This window comes from Castanea sativa, chromosome 5 (genome assembly GCF_040712315.1).
Source record: "Castanea sativa cultivar Marrone di Chiusa Pesio chromosome 5, ASM4071231v1".
Taxonomy (NCBI): domain Eukaryota; kingdom Viridiplantae; phylum Streptophyta; class Magnoliopsida; order Fagales; family Fagaceae; genus Castanea; species Castanea sativa.
In genome coordinates, this window is record NC_134017.1 from 68,346,089 (window position 1) to 68,365,003 (window position 18,915).

Below are 18,915 nucleotides of genomic sequence, written 5' to 3' on the forward strand. Positions count from 1 at the left end.
AAGTCTGGCCGAGTCCAATTCTTTTCTAACAGTCCCAAAAGGGTAAAGTCCCAAAACATAAAAACACATACTAGCAGCGAATCTGAAATCAAAGGTGAATCAAAAACACCTTTTTCTTTTTTTGATAGGTAATAAAAACTTTATTGATAAGAAAAGTATAATTAGTTTACGATAGTAAACTCACTGCAAAAAAGCGGATACAAATAGATCAAAGGGAAAGGCTAACAGAATTAATGAAATCAAGCAAAGAAGTACAATGCCTAAAACCCTAAATATGAGATCACTCAAACAAAGTCCTAGTTAGTAAAGACTTCAAAAGGTCCACAGTTCTTTCAGTGTCCTCAAACGTTCGAGCATTGCGTTCCTTCCAAATTAACCACATAATACACACCGGCACCATATTCCAAAAATTGGAAGAATGAATGCCTAACCAATTCCACCATGTAAAAAGTAGAGAGACTACTGTCTTCGGCATCATCCACTGAACCCAGACAAGTAGAAGACTTCACTCCACAAGGTATGGACAAACTTCAAATGTAGTAATAAATGATTCATAGTTTCCTCCTCGCACCAACATAGGCAACACCAATTAACAAGAGGCAAGTTCTTCTTAACAAGGTTATCTATTGTGAGAATCCCACCCCTAGCAGCTGTCCATAAGAAAAAAGACACCCTTCTAGGGACCTTAACACTCCAAATGCATTACCAAGGGAAAAAAAAAAAACCAATGGAGCTTTCAATAATGATTTATAAAAAGAATGCATATCAAAGACACTACAACGATTTAATTGCCAAACCATGGTATCATCACCCCCCCCCCCCCCTCCCCCCAGATATTTTGGATGAGATATGCGCAAAGAAAGCATAAAACCTTGTTGTCTCCCAATCCTGAAACTCACAGCAGAAGAGTAAAGTTCCAACTGCTATCACCCCCATCAGGTGCAATGTCAACCATATCAAAAATCCTAGCATCTTTATCCACAGCGCAAGCAAACAATTATGGATATAATTCTTTCAAAGGAGTAGGACTATTCCAAGGATCATGCCAGAACCGAATACAAAAACCTTCTCTCGCCACATACAACACATGACCAAAGAAAATCTTTGCCCCCTTCCTAATGTTCTTCCACATCCCATAGCCATGTGTTCCTCTAATAGCTCTAGTGCACCAGCCACCACTACCTTCCCCATATTTGGAGGCTATGACCTGACGCCATAAGTGTGTGGCCTCCTTCCTAAAGCGCCAAAGCCACTTCCCTAGTAAAGCTTGGTTAAACAACCCAATCCTCCAAATCCTCAAACCACCTGCCTCCACTGGCCACACAACCTTTTCCCAAGCAACAAGTGAATACCTAAATACATCAGTAGATCTCCCCCATAGGAAATTCCTCTAGATCCTCTCTAATTTGTCCGCCACATGTTGTGGAATAGTAAACAAAGATAAATAATAAGTGGGAAGGCTTGATAAAGTACTCTTCAATAAAGTTAGCCTACCCCCTTTTGACAGATATAACTATTTCAAACCTGAGAGCTTTTTCTCCATCCTTTCTATAATAGGGTTCCAAATCGAAGAATCCTTATAATGAGCTCCCAAAGGCATACCCAAGTACGTCATGGACAAACAGCCAACCTTACAACATTAAATGCGGGCCGAAAACACCTTCATGTGTCACTAGATTTTCCAATGCGATATTTTGGTCCTATTAACAAGAGACAAAATAGAAAATTAATATATATATATATATATATGTATGTATGTATGTATGTATGTATGTATGTATATGAAAAGGAACATAGATTCTTAATCCAAAATAATAATTAGCTTCTTTCCCATTTAAAAAAAAAAACAAAAACAAAAACAAAAAAAAGAGAAATGAAGTTCACGGAAAAGAAGGGGTGGGGTTGGGAGGGAGAAAAAGGGATGGTGGGACTTTAAAAACCAAAGAGACTAGACCAACATCTACACGGCACAAGCAAAAATTGTAAAGAAAATTAGTAATGTGCATAACACCATAATATGCTTTAGGCCAACATAGAATATAGAAGTCCTAGAAAATGAAGGAGGGCATGTTTGCAATATCAAAACACAGGGTGCATTTGATTTATCTTGGCCAATTAAATGGCACCTGGGGTATTAGATTCAGTAGTAAAAGAATGGCTGGGGATGGTTAGGTATGTCTTAGATTTGAATCTTGCCTAACATGAAAATGGAATAATCCTAGTTCATTGTTATAGTTATGCAAATTATCAAAATAGGATTCAATCATATGCAATTATTCAAAGAGGAAACGGTCATGCTAGAGCTTTATAAAAAGCAATTACTTTAATAGTAACTATTCTGTTTTCAACTGATTATGCCTACTTTATAAGAAGAAATGGACTAAAGATAGAGCAAAATGGCTGAAAAGTCTGAAATGGGAAACCAAGTCTTTTATTGAAAAAAAAGGTCTGTTGAGTAATATTTTGTGTTCAACCAATCATCTTGAGAAAATATGAGGGGGCAAATCCTATAGTAGTTTTAGTTCTTCTGTGAAGGATGACCCTGAAGCTTTCAAGACATAAAAGGTCAAACTTTACTTTGGACACCAAAATTGTATGTAAAATGTGGTTCAGTCTGCAAATAAATAGAATTTGGAGGAGCAATAGTACTTATCAAAAAAAGATGAATGCTTCTCATTTCTCAAAAGAAAGACTTGAGTCACCTTATTTTGCATCTCAGGAATTTGTTCACAGCCTGATCCATCCTCTCCTTCAGAATCAGCCATACCCTCACACTCAAACTCTACATGTTCTTCAATTTCTTCATCAGGATTGCTCAATTCTTCCTGCTCCATCACAATCTCTGGATGAGACTGGTCACCTATATCATCCATGTGATATCTGCTGATGTTATTACTTGGTATTGACAATCCATGGCTACTTGAAACAAGGTCAGTACTAACTGTGGGACAAATATCACCCTGCTAATAATGTGGGCCATTGAAGTTTAGGGTTTTCGTTTTAGACCCAGAGTGTGATGCTGCCAATACTGACATAGTTGGATTACATGCAGTCACATCTCTACTTTCCATTCCTTTCTTCTTTCTTGATGTATACCTTAGGTGGATCTCCAAGTCCAGTTCATTAGTTCTCTCTGTAGGGCTTGGAGGATTAACACCAGTAGCCAGACCACGACATACTAGTGACTCTGTCTGGACAGCGTCAAAAACTTTCTCAGTAGTCACTGAGTCAGTATATACATGATCAGTTCTTTGTAGCAGTGGATGGAAGTCAATGCCAGAAGATACTCTAGATTCCTCTTGACTTCAGAGATTTATTAAAACCTCCAAAATAATTTTCTAGGTAAGGATTATGGAAGAGATTTAGGTTCAATTGAGGCTGATTTCCTGAAAAGAAAATGAAAGAACTAGAAGTACTAGTGCCGCAGTTCAATCGATAATAGGGCAGATGTCTATCTTCAGGGGACTGGAACAGTAAAGGATGCATTTGAAGATCAGAATCAATGCGTCTTTCCTCAGGAATACATTTATTCTTATCAACTTCAGATTCTTCTGGATGCGAATGTCTAACATTGTCTTTCAATGGACTATTTTTTTTCTGTACAGCTTTTACTGAATGGGTGGTTCCCAAGTTCACAGCATGAGGAATTCAAGAAACTAAATTTTCTTTTCCAGAATTACAAATACCACCTCCAGCCACAGAAATCTTGGTAGATGCTCCAAACTGAAAGCCTTTGAAGTCTGCTTGTGAGACTACACGAACAGATGGTGGAAGATTCACAAGAGGCAAGTCTAGCACTAATTTCACTAAGTGGGAACTAGAAGCACCACTTTTTCTACGACCACGATAAGGCCGAAAAAAGAATTGGGATTTTCTGGTATGCAATGTCATACCAGAATCTGGATGATTTGGTTCCATTTTATTAGATGTACCATTTCTAGCACTAGTAAACTGAGATGAAATACCCAGGTACACTGTGATAGAGTTGAAAACTTGTACATGATTCCAGTCTGGAGTTGAGCCTCTCTGGACCCATCATAAATTTGCTGATCCCTTATATGAGTACCCTCCTGTGATAATATATCCCTAGGAAGGCTTTTGTCTTTCACATTTCTGGAAGGACATGCAGAAGAATTGAGGTTGAAGCCACCTGGCCTCCAATCTGCTAAATATGCTTGATGAACATAACCTTGCCCAGCATATCTGTGCTTTCATCTCCACATTTATTCTTTCCTCCAGCATTTTCAGCTTGATCATCCTGTAGCAAATACAACTGTATAAAGTTAAATTATCATTGACGAGATGAAGCTGAGCTGTATAGTAAGGTTTATGAGCCAAGCCCAGTCTGAGACCAAACTCTTCTACGGTTCTACCTCAATGAAAATGAGTAATGCAGAGGTGCCCTCAGCACAAGAATACCATATAATGCATAGAAACATGTATGCACATAATAATATATGAGTAAGAACACATTTACACATTCACAAGGTTACATGCAAGCATTATTTAGTAAGTAAATTCATGGTTTCTGTTTTTCTGATTCAATAATTTATAGACCATATTTCCCATTTCTATTCAACATTACCATTACACTAGAAAGCTAAATAGGTGATGAACAAAGATTTCACTAAGTGTCTCATAGCAGAGGCCAATTAATTTACAGCAAAAAGCACAAATTTTGTGCAATGAGACACAGTCTGCAGCTGTGCATGCACGTTTCAATAATTATTAGCAATTCAGACAAAGTTATCTGATCCATGGAAAGCTAATTAGAATATTGTATAAAAGCAATGGGAAGATGTGAAGAGTTGAATTTCAATGCAGATTTTCTAGCTCAAAGTTGACAAACCTCCTTTCCAGATGCAGTTTGCCAACTTGCCAAATCTCCAGTTTTGAGCTTTTTTCTTTTTGACTCATACAAACATCACCTCTCCTTTTTTGCTTCATCCTGCTTATATGACCTCTGAGTTCCAAAGGCAACGTGCCACTGCCGAGGTAGTAAAGATGGATCTCTATGTGGGCAAAAAATCACCAAACAGACATCCAATATAATTTATAAACCTTACGTCCCTGGGAGATCTGGATCAGATAGTAAATCACACAGCAATCAATCAAACAGAAATCCTCTTAAGAAAAATAATAAATTCAAACATCTCTAGGTTGAATTTACCTCCTGAATACATGTTATCTCTTGCACAGTCAATGGAGAGGTTTTCATTCTCCGAACTGCCTGCATGAAGTAGAAAACAACTAAATTAAAAGTTTACCAACAAAAAAAAGGAGGACACGCTTTTGCCATGTTCAGATGGCATATTTGTTTATCCACCAAAACAATCTAACAAAAGACCACCTCCAGCAATGATATAAGACCTAAAAATTAACTATTACAATTTTCAAACATCCAAGTACCATAGATTTTTCTCAACCATCAGTGGATGAAATGTTTGGTTGAAGAGTCAAGAATGCATATCCACTCAGTTTTAATTAGAGTCCATGAGATCACAATCAAGAATGATTAATTTTGGAGACAGAAAAAGATGGGAAGTAGTAAACAAAGGAGGACATAACCCAAATGCCCAAAATGTTTCACCATGTTCAGATGGCATATATGTTTATCCACCAAAACAATCTAACTAAAGACCACTTCCTGCAATGATATAAGACCAATAAATCACGAGTTAAAATATTCGAACATCCTAATACCATAAATTTTTCTCGACCATCAATGTGATAAAATGTTTGGCTGACGAGTCAAGAATGCATATCCACTCTTTTAGATCTTCTGCTTGATCTTCTTGTACTTTTTAAAGTTACTTTGTGTTCACTATCGTGACCATTTTATTTTCAATAAAACTCTTATTACTTATCAAAAAAAAAAAGGCCATGAGATCGCAACCAAGAATGATAAATTTTGGAGATAGATAAAGATGAAGCCACAAATTAGCAGCATTGTTTTATACAGTTAAAAAAATTGCTATAGCTCCTCTAGTTATAAGTTCTAGGTGGAGGGTGATGCCGTGGGTTCAAGACCCATTAGATGCATGTGTAACTTAACAATATAAAAAATAAAAATAAAAAAATTTAAAAAATGCTTAAGATGACTATCAATTAGGATGAGATAAGATGAGATCAAAATAATTTATAATTTATCTTGGTTGTGCTCAAGATTGTTGAGATACCTTTATGGGATTTTCTGGTGCTTTAGATGAGCAATGATTCTTTTGCCCGACAAAAATTACAACAAAAGGGGTACATGTCAATTAAAACAGTCAACAATTGCTTAATCATGACAATTATGTTGATGAATTACAACACACCTAATGCCAACATGACATTAAACTTCAGAACTTAAACGAACTAACAAATACTATGACTCCCTATCATCATGATCATGAAACTCTAAAACCAACCGCAATCTTTATTCAACAGAGTACATAATAACCAAAAAAATAATTGACCATATTAATCCATTATCATGAGGAGGGAAAAAAAAAAACCCTAAGAAGTAGCTCAATAAAAAAATATATATATTTCCTCAAAAAGAGTATATCGAATGCACAAACTCCCATAAGTAAACTCACATCTAGTAAAACTAATTAACCAAAAAGCTAGGAATGGAAATGGGACTTTTTGAAAGGATAACCTGCACAACAAACCCTCTAATTCAGGGAGCACAACCAAAATTACTCAGAATTTATTTCTTCAAATTTTATTGTTGTTTGGAAACTCATTTTTCTTTTTTTCTTTTTTCTTTCTTTAGATTTTTCAGATGGGGATCAGTGAGGATCAGATTTCATGTTTTTTCTAATAGGGATAAGATTTCAGACTTTTTAATTTATTTTTAGTTGAGGATTTTAAGGGATGTAAGATTCGTATTCCTAGAAGCTCTCTAAAAAGACTCCAAGTGGTGGTTTTTTCTTTTTCTTTTTCTTTTTTATGATGCAAGAAGCACAAACAAAATTATTCCGAAATTTATCATTTTAGATTTTATTGTTGTTTGAAATTCAGACAGTTCTCGGTGGTGAAGCCTGGGCTGTCTTGCATCACCATCCAATGTGAAGCCAACCAAAATGAGATGGATCAGAATTGTGGATTCTTAGTATCCGTTTGGATACTAATGAGCGTTTTAGCGTTTTTTTCTTTAGAAGCGCGTTTCAGCTTTCCAGTGGGTCCTGTGCACTATTCACAGGACTCACAAACCTCTTGTTTCAACAAAAATTTCATTAAAAATGGGTCCCACGGCACTATTTACACATTTAAAAATTATTTTGCTGCAGTGTTTTCAATTTTCAGCAAAATAAGCGGTATCCAAACACACCCTTCGTTTAATAAAAAGCAACTTCCGAAGAAAGAGGGATTCAAGGGTGCAATAACAACAAAGCCTTTAGAAAGCAACTTCCGAAGAAAGAGGGCTTCAAGTGTGCAATAACAACAAAGCCTTTACTCTCAAACTTTTGGGCTCAACAGAGTATTCAAAGTCAACTATACGTATTTTTATTCATTATTCTGTCGTAGCCAAAAAAAACATTCTCCTTGTAACCTCCTTATTAACATGTCATTTTTTTTTTTTGCTACTCTTTTTTCTTTTGATAAGTAAGTTAAGATTCTCTGTAATAAATGTATGAGGTGTTTCCAAGATCATATGGGATTGAAGAACCATTGATCAAGATGGCCAAAATTTGGTATAACGTCTAACGCAAGACAACTAGAACAAAACTGAAACAACAATAAAATAAAAGGAAATAACCTAGGAGTCAACACCTAGGCTTGACTTGAAGTCATCACCAAGCCGGGAAACCACTAGGAGTCAGCACCTATGGATCTAGAATCAACACCAAACTAAAAGAGAGACCAAACGGCCATTTTTTCATTCATCAAAATATCAACTATCCCCTCAAAGAGTACAATAGTTTGCTTATAAAGGATTACTAAACCCTAGTTCAAATTGGCTAGGAAACCCTAATTGCCTTATTACAAAAATAATCTTGCTTCCAAATTAAAATACTAATAGCCCAATAAACTAATAGGACCTAAAACATAAAAATACAATTTATTTGCAAACATAAATAACACTAGATAATAATCCTCTTGCATCTTCCGCATCATTCTCCTCTGGTTGGAGAAAACTCGACCTCGAGTTCTAAAGCGTTGAAGGATTAGGATGCTGACAAGTAACACTTGCTTCAAGTCTAGAATCACCCTAGGGAGCATAGAGAAAAGAAAAACCTTGAATTCCACCATGTCAAACTATTCTGGAATAATAAAATCAATGTGTAGAATCAACATAATCTTATCTTGAACCATTAGAAGCACTATGTTATCCACTTACTCCACTTTAGCAAACTAATTGTCTTCATGCACCATGGAAGGCTGATCAAAAGCAGATTTATTAGCTTCCAATATCACATCATGTGCACCTTCTAACACAATACTCTCTTTAGAAACCATCTCTTCACCTTGTTGTTCTTCAATAAATTCGTTTCCTTGCACGCATGTTAAGGCAACACTTGCCGAGGCATGTATGTCTTTGCCAACATTAGGCTTTGGTGTCACTTGAGGTTTCTCCACTACCAACATATCACCATTAATGTTGTCTTCTATGAGGGCAGCAATAATTTCATTGTGATCAATTATCCTCGAGCTTTGGTGTCACTTGAGGTTTCTCCACTACCAACATATCATCATTAATGTTGTTTTCTATGGGGGCAGCAATAATTTCATTGTGATCAATTATCCTTGGTCTCCCTATTGAATCAATTTGAGTCTTCATTTGCTTCATCTGAGCAATCATGTCTTGAACATTTTTCATGAGCTTTTAATTTCTTGGTAGATAATTTCTTTAATTCCTTAGTAGATTGTTCAAAAGTGCACTGAGGACATGAAATGGGATGAGGATTCATCCTATTTGCTTCAACTTGAAAAATACCACACTGAGATTATGGTAGATACTTAGCTCGAAAGTATGGTGACAAATACTCATCACAAAACTTTTCTTTCATATTTTCCAACACACTAATGGCAGGTTCGTACTTTAGATAGCGGAAATATTCAAGATTCTCCCAAAACATTTGAGCTCCACCTATTAACTTCAACTTTGCATACCTAACCTTTTCTGTTATCTGCAAAATTTGTTAGCTCAAAGAATTGCTCCATCCCATTCATCCAGTTGACAAAATCTCGTGAATTAGTTTTACAACCATCAAAATAAGGTGCTTCTAATATTACCATAATTCTCTAAAATAGTGCTTCAACAAATAGTTGGCAGTTAGAACAAGAACCCGGGTTGCTGTGATGTTCTCTAGACAAATATTTGCTGGGACTGGGCTGGTTGACAGGTTTGGATTTCATGGGCTGGGTCTTGTAATTTTTTTTTTTAAAGAAAACTGGTGTTGTAAAATGTGGGCCTTGAGCTTGTTAACAAATGGGTCAAGCAAGGGTTTGTTTATGTTAATGGTGGCGATATGGCTTGTGTGACCGTGTACAATGAGTTTGTTGTTTTGGCTAGGTCAGGTAGTTTAATGGGTTTCAATTTGAGTTCTTTATTTCAGATGGGCCGGGTCAAGTTGTTTGTAAGGTTAATCAAATCAGGTAGGTCATGTAAATGGCTAAAGAAGGGGAATAGGGGAATTTAGACAGGCCAGTGGGTTACCTCATGAGATTGGATAGATACAAGTTTGGCGTTGCAGTAGAACCAGCGGTGTGCAAGGCTGAGGCTTCCGATGGTGTTGTGGTTGTGGTGGCTGGCCATTCTAGCAACTTGTGATGGCTGTGGGCAGCGGCTTTGGAACGACACGTGAGATCGGTATTAATGAATTCTTGCGGTATAGTTCTGGTGGAGTGGGTTATGGGTTTTCTGGATCTGGTTTCCTTTGTGGTGGTTAGCTTTTGTGTGGGTATTGTGGTTTGATGGGATGAGAAACACGGCAATGAATTTTTTTTTTTTTTGTGATATTTTCTGGTTCTTTCCTGCAGTGATGCTTCAACAAATCGGTATTTGCTCTGATACCAAATATGAGGCAAGACAACCAGAACAAAACTGAAAAAACAATAAAATAAAGGAATATGACCTAGGAGTCAGCACCTAGGCCTAGCTTGGAGTCATCACCAAGCGGGGAAACCACTAAGAGTCAGCACCTAGGGTAGACCTGGAGTCAGCACCAAACCAAAAGAGAGACCAAACGACCATTTTTTCATTCATCAAAATATCAACTATCCCCTTAAGGAGTACAATAGTTTGCTTATAAAGGATTGCTAAACCCTAGTTCTAATTGGCTAGGAAACCCTAATTGCCTTATTACAAAAAATAATATTGTTTCTAAATTAAAATACTAACAGCCCAATAAACTAATAGGACCTAAAACATAAAAATACAATTGATTTGTAAACATTAATAACACTAAATAATAATCTTCTTGCATCTCCCGCATCAACACTTGAGCCATCTACTTTTACAAGTGTTATTTTAAGTATTTCTCTACTTCTTTTCGTTCCATTGACTTAAATGAAATATTCTTCCTCACTAGTGCATTACTCGCTTTCCTTTGCACATGATCATACCATCTCAAGAAATTCTCCTCATCTTTTTTCTTAATAGGAGCCACCTCAATCTTTAAACGAATATTCATTTTGTATCTATCTTTCCTTGTATTTCCATTTATCCATCTTAAATCTTAACATTCATCTATGCACATTTAATAAACATATTGCTTCTTAATAGCCCAACATTCGGTACCATATATCATGACTAGTCTTATAGCAGTCTTCTAAAACTTTCCTTTAACTTAATAGATATATAACGATCACACAATACTCCAGACGCACATTTGCTCTTACCCTATAATTTACATCTACTTCGATCTCTCCATTGTTATGAATTACGGATCCAAGAAATCAAAAGCACTAACTCTTTGGTATCTCTTGACAATCAAGTTTTACAACTCCAGCTTTATTTATCCTTTGCTTACATTTCATGCAATCTATTTTAGACCTACTTAACCTAATACCTTTAGATTTTGAAGCATCCCTCCAAATTTCTAATTTGGAGTTGACTCCATTTCTAGTTTCATCCACAAAAATTATATCATCTGCAAAAAGCATACACCAAGCAACTTCATCTTGAATCAATCTAGTAAATTCATCTATAACCAATGCAAAGAGATGGACTTAAAGCTAATGCTTGATGAAAAACTATAGAGATATGAAATTCACTTGGGACAATTCCATTTGTTTCCACACCGTTACAACTACGTCATATATAATCTTAATATACTTTAGAGGAAAGTTTTTCTTTTCTAAACCCACCATATGACCTCTCTAAATATTCTTCCACACACTTCTTCTAGGTCATTAAAATTCATATGGGTATCTTTATAGACTTTATAATTTATATCTATATTAGACGTCTAAGAACAGAAATTGCTTTCACGCTAGACAACCCTGGCGTGAAACCAAATTAGTAATTCAATATGGTTGTTTCCTATCTTATTAAACTATGTCAATCACTCTATCCCAAAGTTCATAGTGTGACTCATAAGGTTATTTTTTATAAAGTAATTCATAAGCTGAATTCCTTGATAATTTGTACAATTTTGAATATCTCCATTATTCTTGTATATAAATATTAAAGTACATTTCTTCCACTGACTAGATATTTTATCAATACTTCAAGCATGCCCTAGCCCAAATACACTTGCTAAGCGAACCTCATCTTTAATAATTTTAATATTAGCCTTAGATGTGCACACATACACACACAATACACATTACCATATCCATCAAGTAAACAATAATTTCAATTGAGTCTTACAACCTATCTAGTTTCTTTCCAATGAGATTTGGCTCAAATGGTACTTCCTCCTTCCACAAGAATGGTTGGAGGGTGAAGTTGTTGGTTTAAAGACTACTAGGTGCAATTGTAGCTTATCAATGAAAAAAAAAAACATCTAGTTTCCTTTCATCTTTTGACCGAAATAAAAGACTTTCATGCTCTTAGTAGTTTGGAGCCAAGAAAACAAATATATATATAATTGATTTTCATTCCTATGCCATAAGTAGCTCCATCCCTCCTTTACAGAAAGAGCAGGAGGAATAGAAACACAAATGTCTAAGCTAGCTTAGAATTCTGTCTAAACAATGATTACCAGAACAATCTTGTGTTTGGAATTCAAAGTCTAGAACTACCTGATGCCTCGATTTGCATGGAAGAAACTGGAATAGCCTTCCAATCTGTATTGTATTCCATCAACCCCAGCGCTGATAGCCTGCATCAACCATGACCATGGCACGTGGAAGTAATTACAGGAAACAAATGTTCAACATAAAGGTTAATGCGTATCACCATCATCAACTACAGAATTAAATGGGACCCACCTAGGAATAAAAATGAAAAAACTTTTTGTTATTTAATCACATACTTGCATACTTGAACTAACTTTAATCACGAATAGAGATCTTAAAGCTACCGTTCCACCATTAGTCAGACCTACAGTAAAATTTACTATGCAGAAAAACCTTTTTAAGATATACTTTCATCTCCCAGTATATAAAACAATATTCCTATTCTAATAGGGGAAAAAGGCATTAAGAATTGTGAAAAAATTGTGAATCATAAGAGAGATTCCTGTTAGAGATCAAACCCAAGATTTTTCTTTTTTTATGATGTTATATCTAAGACATGAATCCTAACATCCCATCAACTCCATGATTTTCGTCAAAAAAAAAAAATAAATAAAAATAAAAATAAAAACCTATGCCATTAATATCCATACCTAAAGTCAAATGCATTAGCCTTGAATTCAACATTTAAATTTCATGAGTCTTTTTCTTATACCATGAAAAATGTATAACTATGAAAAGCAATGCACCCGGAACTGAAGGCATTTTAAAACTGAAAATAGTAAGTAATCAAGATCAAGTAAAGCCACCAATTCAGCAATAAAACAGTCAAACAGAGAAGAGAGCATGGAACTCACTCATCCTCTGCATCAGTGAAAAGCACCTGATTTACAACAGCTGCAGAGGGTGGCTTATGTGGAAATAATGAAGGATTGAAGAAGGAAAAAATCTCCGAGCTAACTTTACAATTTCCTTGGGAACTAAAGCAACTGATTTCTTCTTGGTGCTTTCTGCAAGTGCAGCAGCCATTGTTTTTTTAGGCAATTGTTGACTGGCTGTAGATGAAACCATGTTAACATCTGAGGTAATGGGTCCCCTTAAAACTTCAGAATTAGCTTCAGTATACAACGGGAAAGAAGGAAGGGAAAACAGTGGTTCTCTTTCAAAGGGAGCATCAATACTAGATTTCACAGGACGATGTTGATAGTCCTGAACAGCTAAGAAAAGAATTTCATATCAATGGCAAAGCATACAGAGGTTAAACTTCTGAACAGACATATGATTGTAAAAGCATGAAAAACACTTGAAAGCTTCTATATGACTTACCAGTATAAACACCATCCATATATCTTCCAACTATATTGAGTGGAGCCACATCCAAGATGAACAGTATCGGACCACTTATCAAGGACACCCAGAAAGAGTCCTCAATGTTTTGGAAAGAACCCACTTGCTCATTGAAAACATGTACACATCTTCCTTTAGAAGGATACTTGTTTTGAGAAGCTAACATCTAGTTATTTACAGGAGAGGACACTCTTTGTGTATAAAATGGAGGAAATGATTCTAACCTGCATTGTGCTGGGGCGACTATGGAATGTTCATCTGGCACTGATGAGCAAACATACGGAGGGTAAAAACAAATACTAGGATATGGGACACTTTTCCAGGCTAATACTTCATTATGTTTTTTAAGCATCTCAAAAATCAATCCCTGAACCAGGGAGGCAATGTGTTGCCAAGAAGAGTCAAGAACACACAGAGAAAATACTTGGATGAGAAGCTGCACATGTTCATGTATCAAACAATGTAACTGGCCTATTTGGTGGAGAGTAAACCCATTTATAGAACAATCTTCTGCTGCGCAAGAATGAGGCATCAAAGTTTTCCCACAATTAGTAGGGAAGATTGCAGTTGGTCCATTCTGCGAAACTGGCAAGAGAGGACGTAATGGCCTCTTCTCCTGTCCTGAAAGCTTCTTTTTATATTGGGCAGAGTTTTATTGGCGCCTGTTCTGCCTAGTCTCTGGCCGCCGTCCAGCTCCCCCATAATCCTTTTGGGTTTCATCTCTAATACTTTCATCAACATCATTCTCAAGCAACGCTTGAATTTCTATCTCAAAATCCGCATCATTATCTTCATCTTCATCATCAACAATTTCATTCTTTTGATTTGACTGACCATCACCATCTCCACTATTTAAAACAGCTGCAAGAAACTTCCTGTACTCTCCTTCATCATCAACAATTTGAAAGTCATCATCATCATCAGTTTCTTGAAGAAAATTCTTGAGCTCATCCACTGTGAAACTTTCAAGGGAATAACAGGCCCTAGTACATGTGCAGACAGCATCCTCATTCTCTAAATCTATTACAGGCTTCTGGGATTGTGCTGTATTACTTAAGTCTCCAACCAAAACATCAATATAATCACTTTCACTAACATTGTCCTTTGTTTGAACAGTATCAGCTTTTAGTTAAGAGTTTGAGCAAGATTTTCTCTTCTTAGGAGTTCTGGAAACAGAATCTCCAACAGCTGAGTTTTGCACCTCACTAGTTGGCTTCAACGAATTAACTCCCAAACTATTATCAAAAGTCTTTCCCCGACTGCCAACTTCACCATCCAAACCATCAATTTCAGAGCCCAAGCTCAAAGAAGTTTCCAGTGAAAGGGCTTCCTTTAGAAACAGATTGAAATCCACATCTTCATCCTCATCCTCCTCCACTGTCCTCCTCATTTCTCAAAGCACTTTCATTACGTTCATTATCACTGGAAGCACCTCGACGACCACAATGCCCAACCTCAGTTGATTGTGCATTTGAACATAAAGACATCTTCAACAAAACGAAAACTTTGTGCTCAAGATCCTTATAGACATCTAGAAGCCCCAGAAAGCCCAATCATCCATAAACACGTTAATCAACACACATACAATACCATTCTGAACCAATGCCAAAAGTATAGATTAACCCAAAAAAGATAAAATTCCAAGCTCAACAAAGCATCAATTCCTGCCTTACCATACACATTCAACTTAATGATTAATCAGCCTACTATTTTAAGTAACAGAGGCAAATCCTAAAAAATGCATGCTACTTTACATCTTGTACAATAAATTTAACCCCTTTTTTTAATAGTAATCAAAATTGAGTAATGCTACTAACACCCAAAAAAAAATGACAACATTTTTTTACGCCAGGTGAGTTGACAAGCTTTTACCGATTCTCATCTGGGTCTACTACTTACATCACTTTTTTACCTATGGCTAAAAATTTATCAAATCAGCACGTGTCAAATTTTAAATGTCTCTAGACTTTCTCATTAGAATTACATGTTTTTACAATTAAACTAATTTAAAAACTAATCCAATTCTTAAATTCTAGCAATGGGACATGAAGAACAGCAAGTTGTCCTATAAAAAAAAATTATTCAAATAAAAAAATACACACACACACACACAATGTGAGATTAAATTAAGAAACTGATTTGAATGCAATGAATTCAAGCTTCAGAACCCTAAATTTAAAATTTAAAAAAAAAAAATTTAATTGAGTGAGGGAAAATTGAATACGTACCAGTAGCAGAGAGAATGGTGAATGAATGAAGGTATTGGGAAGCTTTTATGGCGCTCAGGAACGAAGGGGTTGAAGGAAACAGAAGCAAGCGACGTCGTTTTGAAACTTGAAACGCAAAGCAGCTATGCAACCTTTTTTTTCCTCTATCACTGACCAAAACGGTGCGCTTTGGGGAGATTTATACTCAAACTCAAGTTCTTAATGCTACTGACCTACTGTATATACCGTCTGCATTGCTTTTTCTTTTTAGTTTTTTTTTTTTTTTTTTTTTGTGTGTGAATGGGTTTCGAATTTTTTATTCTAAAACAAAAAAAGTTTATTAATTAAGCTAATTGAAACTCATTACGCAAATAAATCTTTAATTATACTATTATCTTACATTTTTTTTTGTGTAACTTAATTTAGAATTGTGAGTGTGAAAATTGGCAAACTTTCTTATTCAAAGATATTAATAGATCAAATTCTGCTAAAACCAAAGAATTGGTAGAAGAAATGTACTTATAAGTAGGTGAGTCATGCTTCATGTGTAAGTGGATGACTTATGCTTTTTTGTAAAATTATTTATGTACTCCACTAATTCTCATTATTCTCATTAATTTTAATAAGATCAACAAACAATTTTGCAATAAGACCCTATTTCTTTTAACATATTCCAAAAGTTTTCACAATCACTTATATGACCTTTGAAAATCTCAAATTGTGTAAATTTATCTTTACCCAATATAAGAAAGATGAAACTAACCAAGTGCATAGATCAATAATTGCAGCAAGAACAACATTAATATGAGCAATAAGAATAAAGATCATAGATAAAATGATGCTGGTCATAGTTAGTTATTAGAATTATAGGTACGGGATAGCAAAACCCCTCATCCTTCTCACTCCTCTACACCACCACCTCTCACCCAATCTCTTTATCTCAATTACACCCTTTGAAACCCTATCCTCCCACCCTTCTCTCTTTATTATTAATCCCCTCTTTTATTAATCTAGATCGTGAAGATGAAAAAGATAATGTTATAGGCATAGATTTAAGGTTTTGTGTGTCTTTTTTAATATAATTTACCAATATTGAATTATCTTTAAAGTATTTTATTTGGAATGGGGAGTTATGGGAATTTCAAAATTGTTAATTCAGTTAAGAATAAGGAAAAAAAAAAAGAATGATACCGAAAATGTTATTGAAAAAAGCAACTAAAAAGAGATAGTTGATGGAATTGTTGGTGATTTTAATTTTTTTTAGAAGAATGGTGCAAACTTTATTAAGAAAACTTAGCCAACTCGGCTACAATTACAATACAAAGATGTGGAGAAACATCATCCATCCACACCAAGAAACCATTGACATGTTTAGCATGTCTAACAAGGTTATAAGCAATCGAATTTCTTTGTCTCTTGGTATGAGAAAACATGACATCAACAAAGGAAATCGACAAAAATTTTGCCTTATCTATGAGTTGAGCAAAAGAAGCAAGAGAAATATCGTGACAAAGAAAAACTTTAAAGTTTACTTCTGAATCCCCTTCAAGAATATTAGAAGAGGCACCAGTATCTTTAGCAAAAACTAAAGCTCTAACGGCAACAAAGGTTTCATTATCTTCCATTGAATATGGTAGATGATTATTATTAATAATAAAATTTTTATAATAATGGAATAAATTTAGAGTTTATATTGTTTCATAAGTAACAGCCATGATTTTAAAAATCGAATTTGATGAATTAGTTCACATTTGAGCCTTTTTTTTTTTTTTTGCTGAATAAAAATTTTATTTATGAATATCAGAGTACAAAAGAAGGGAGGGCCTAGAACCATCTCTCTCCACAGCCTCAAAAACTATGAGAGGGACCTTAGAGATGGGAACCGACCCTACCCAATTAACAAAAGCCGCCCATTAGGCTAAAAGATGGGCTGGAACATTGCCTTCTCTGTACATAAAAGAAAATGAAATAGCATAAAAACACTTTACAAAATCCAAAATATCTACAATCACCTCTGCAATACTCCAGTGAGGTGTCATTCCTACATTACACAAAGGATCTATCACATTCCAAGCATCGCCTTCCACAATGATTTTAGAGAGTTCATTTTCAATGGCTCTCTTAATGGCCCAAAGTGCAGCTTTAGCTTCACCCACCAGAGGACTACCTGGTCCAAGTTGATCTGCCCAAGCAAACATCAGAACTCCTCTATCATCCCTGCCCACTATTGTAATACCCCACATAATTTTATTTAAGAGTTTTCTTTAAAATATAATTAATGGGCTATAGGTTTTCTTTTAATTATTACTGCAGCCCACTACCCACTAAGCCCACATCTTATAATACAAACTACAGGGTAGAGGAAGAGATAGTCAGGGTTTTATCTAAGAGGCTAAGAGGTGTTTTCCTTGGAGTTAGAGCACATACAATTGAAGAGACAATCAGATTGTTCAAGGTAAGATTTCTCACAATTAGAAACAAAAAATTAAAAGTTTATAAGGTTATTTAGAAATTTGATTTTGATCCTAAAATTTATATTCTAATGTTTAGATTTGCCGCTGGGTATCCACATTAGATGTTAGACTGTTCATTAGGATATATATATATATATATATATATATATATATATATATATATATATATATATATATATATATATATAATCCTAGATTGAGCCAAGGATTGCAAGAGAATGTGATTTTGGTTTAAGCCACCTTCGGATTTGAATATATATAGGGTCTGTTTGGATAGAACTTATTGCTGAAAACTGAAAACTGAAAACTGAAAACACTGTAGCAAAATAATTTTAAAATGTGTGAATAGTACCGCGGGACCCATTTTTAATGAAAAAGTTGCTGAAAAGTGAAATTTGTGGGTCCGTGAACAGTGCACGAATGCACTGTTCACAGAAGATTGGGTCAACAACTGTGGCTGGAGAGAAAAAATAAATAAATAAATAAATAAATAAAAATAAAACTGAAAACGCAGACGCAGCTTCAATGGAATCCAAACGCCACCATAATCCTAGATTGAAGTCAAGGAATGCGGCTATTTAGTACATATAATATATATGATAGATATATAAGTCAAAGAATGCGGCTATGGTTTTCATTGCCTCTGGGACCTTTCCTTGAGATTATGCTATGCCAGTGTGGTTATATATATATATATATATATATATATATATATATATATATATATATATATTAGGATAACTGTAAAGTTTTCTATGGTGGATATATATATA

General features: G+C 35.2%; 1 protein-coding gene and 1 pseudogene across 1 annotated transcript; both read right to left on the reverse strand.

Annotated features, from left to right (window-relative positions):
- Positions 1–204: 204 nt before the first annotated feature.
- On the reverse strand, positions 205–14,851 carry LOC142635664 (uncharacterized; annotated as a pseudogene).
- LOC142635663 (uncharacterized) lies at positions 998–13,627 on the reverse strand. The gene is made up of 13 exons (XM_075809789.1): positions 13,441–13,627; positions 13,076–13,331; positions 12,181–12,260; positions 11,004–11,084; positions 8,362–8,597; positions 5,171–5,230; positions 5,062–5,079; positions 4,190–4,258; positions 3,681–4,026; positions 3,324–3,611; positions 3,047–3,223; positions 2,703–2,941; positions 998–1,327 (listed from the first exon to the last, which is right to left on the reverse strand). Exons 1-13 carry the CDS (start codon positions 13,625–13,627, stop codon positions 998–1,000), a joined length of 2,367 nt encoding a protein of 788 aa, XP_075665904.1.
- Positions 14,852–18,915: the final 4,064 nt, after the last annotated feature.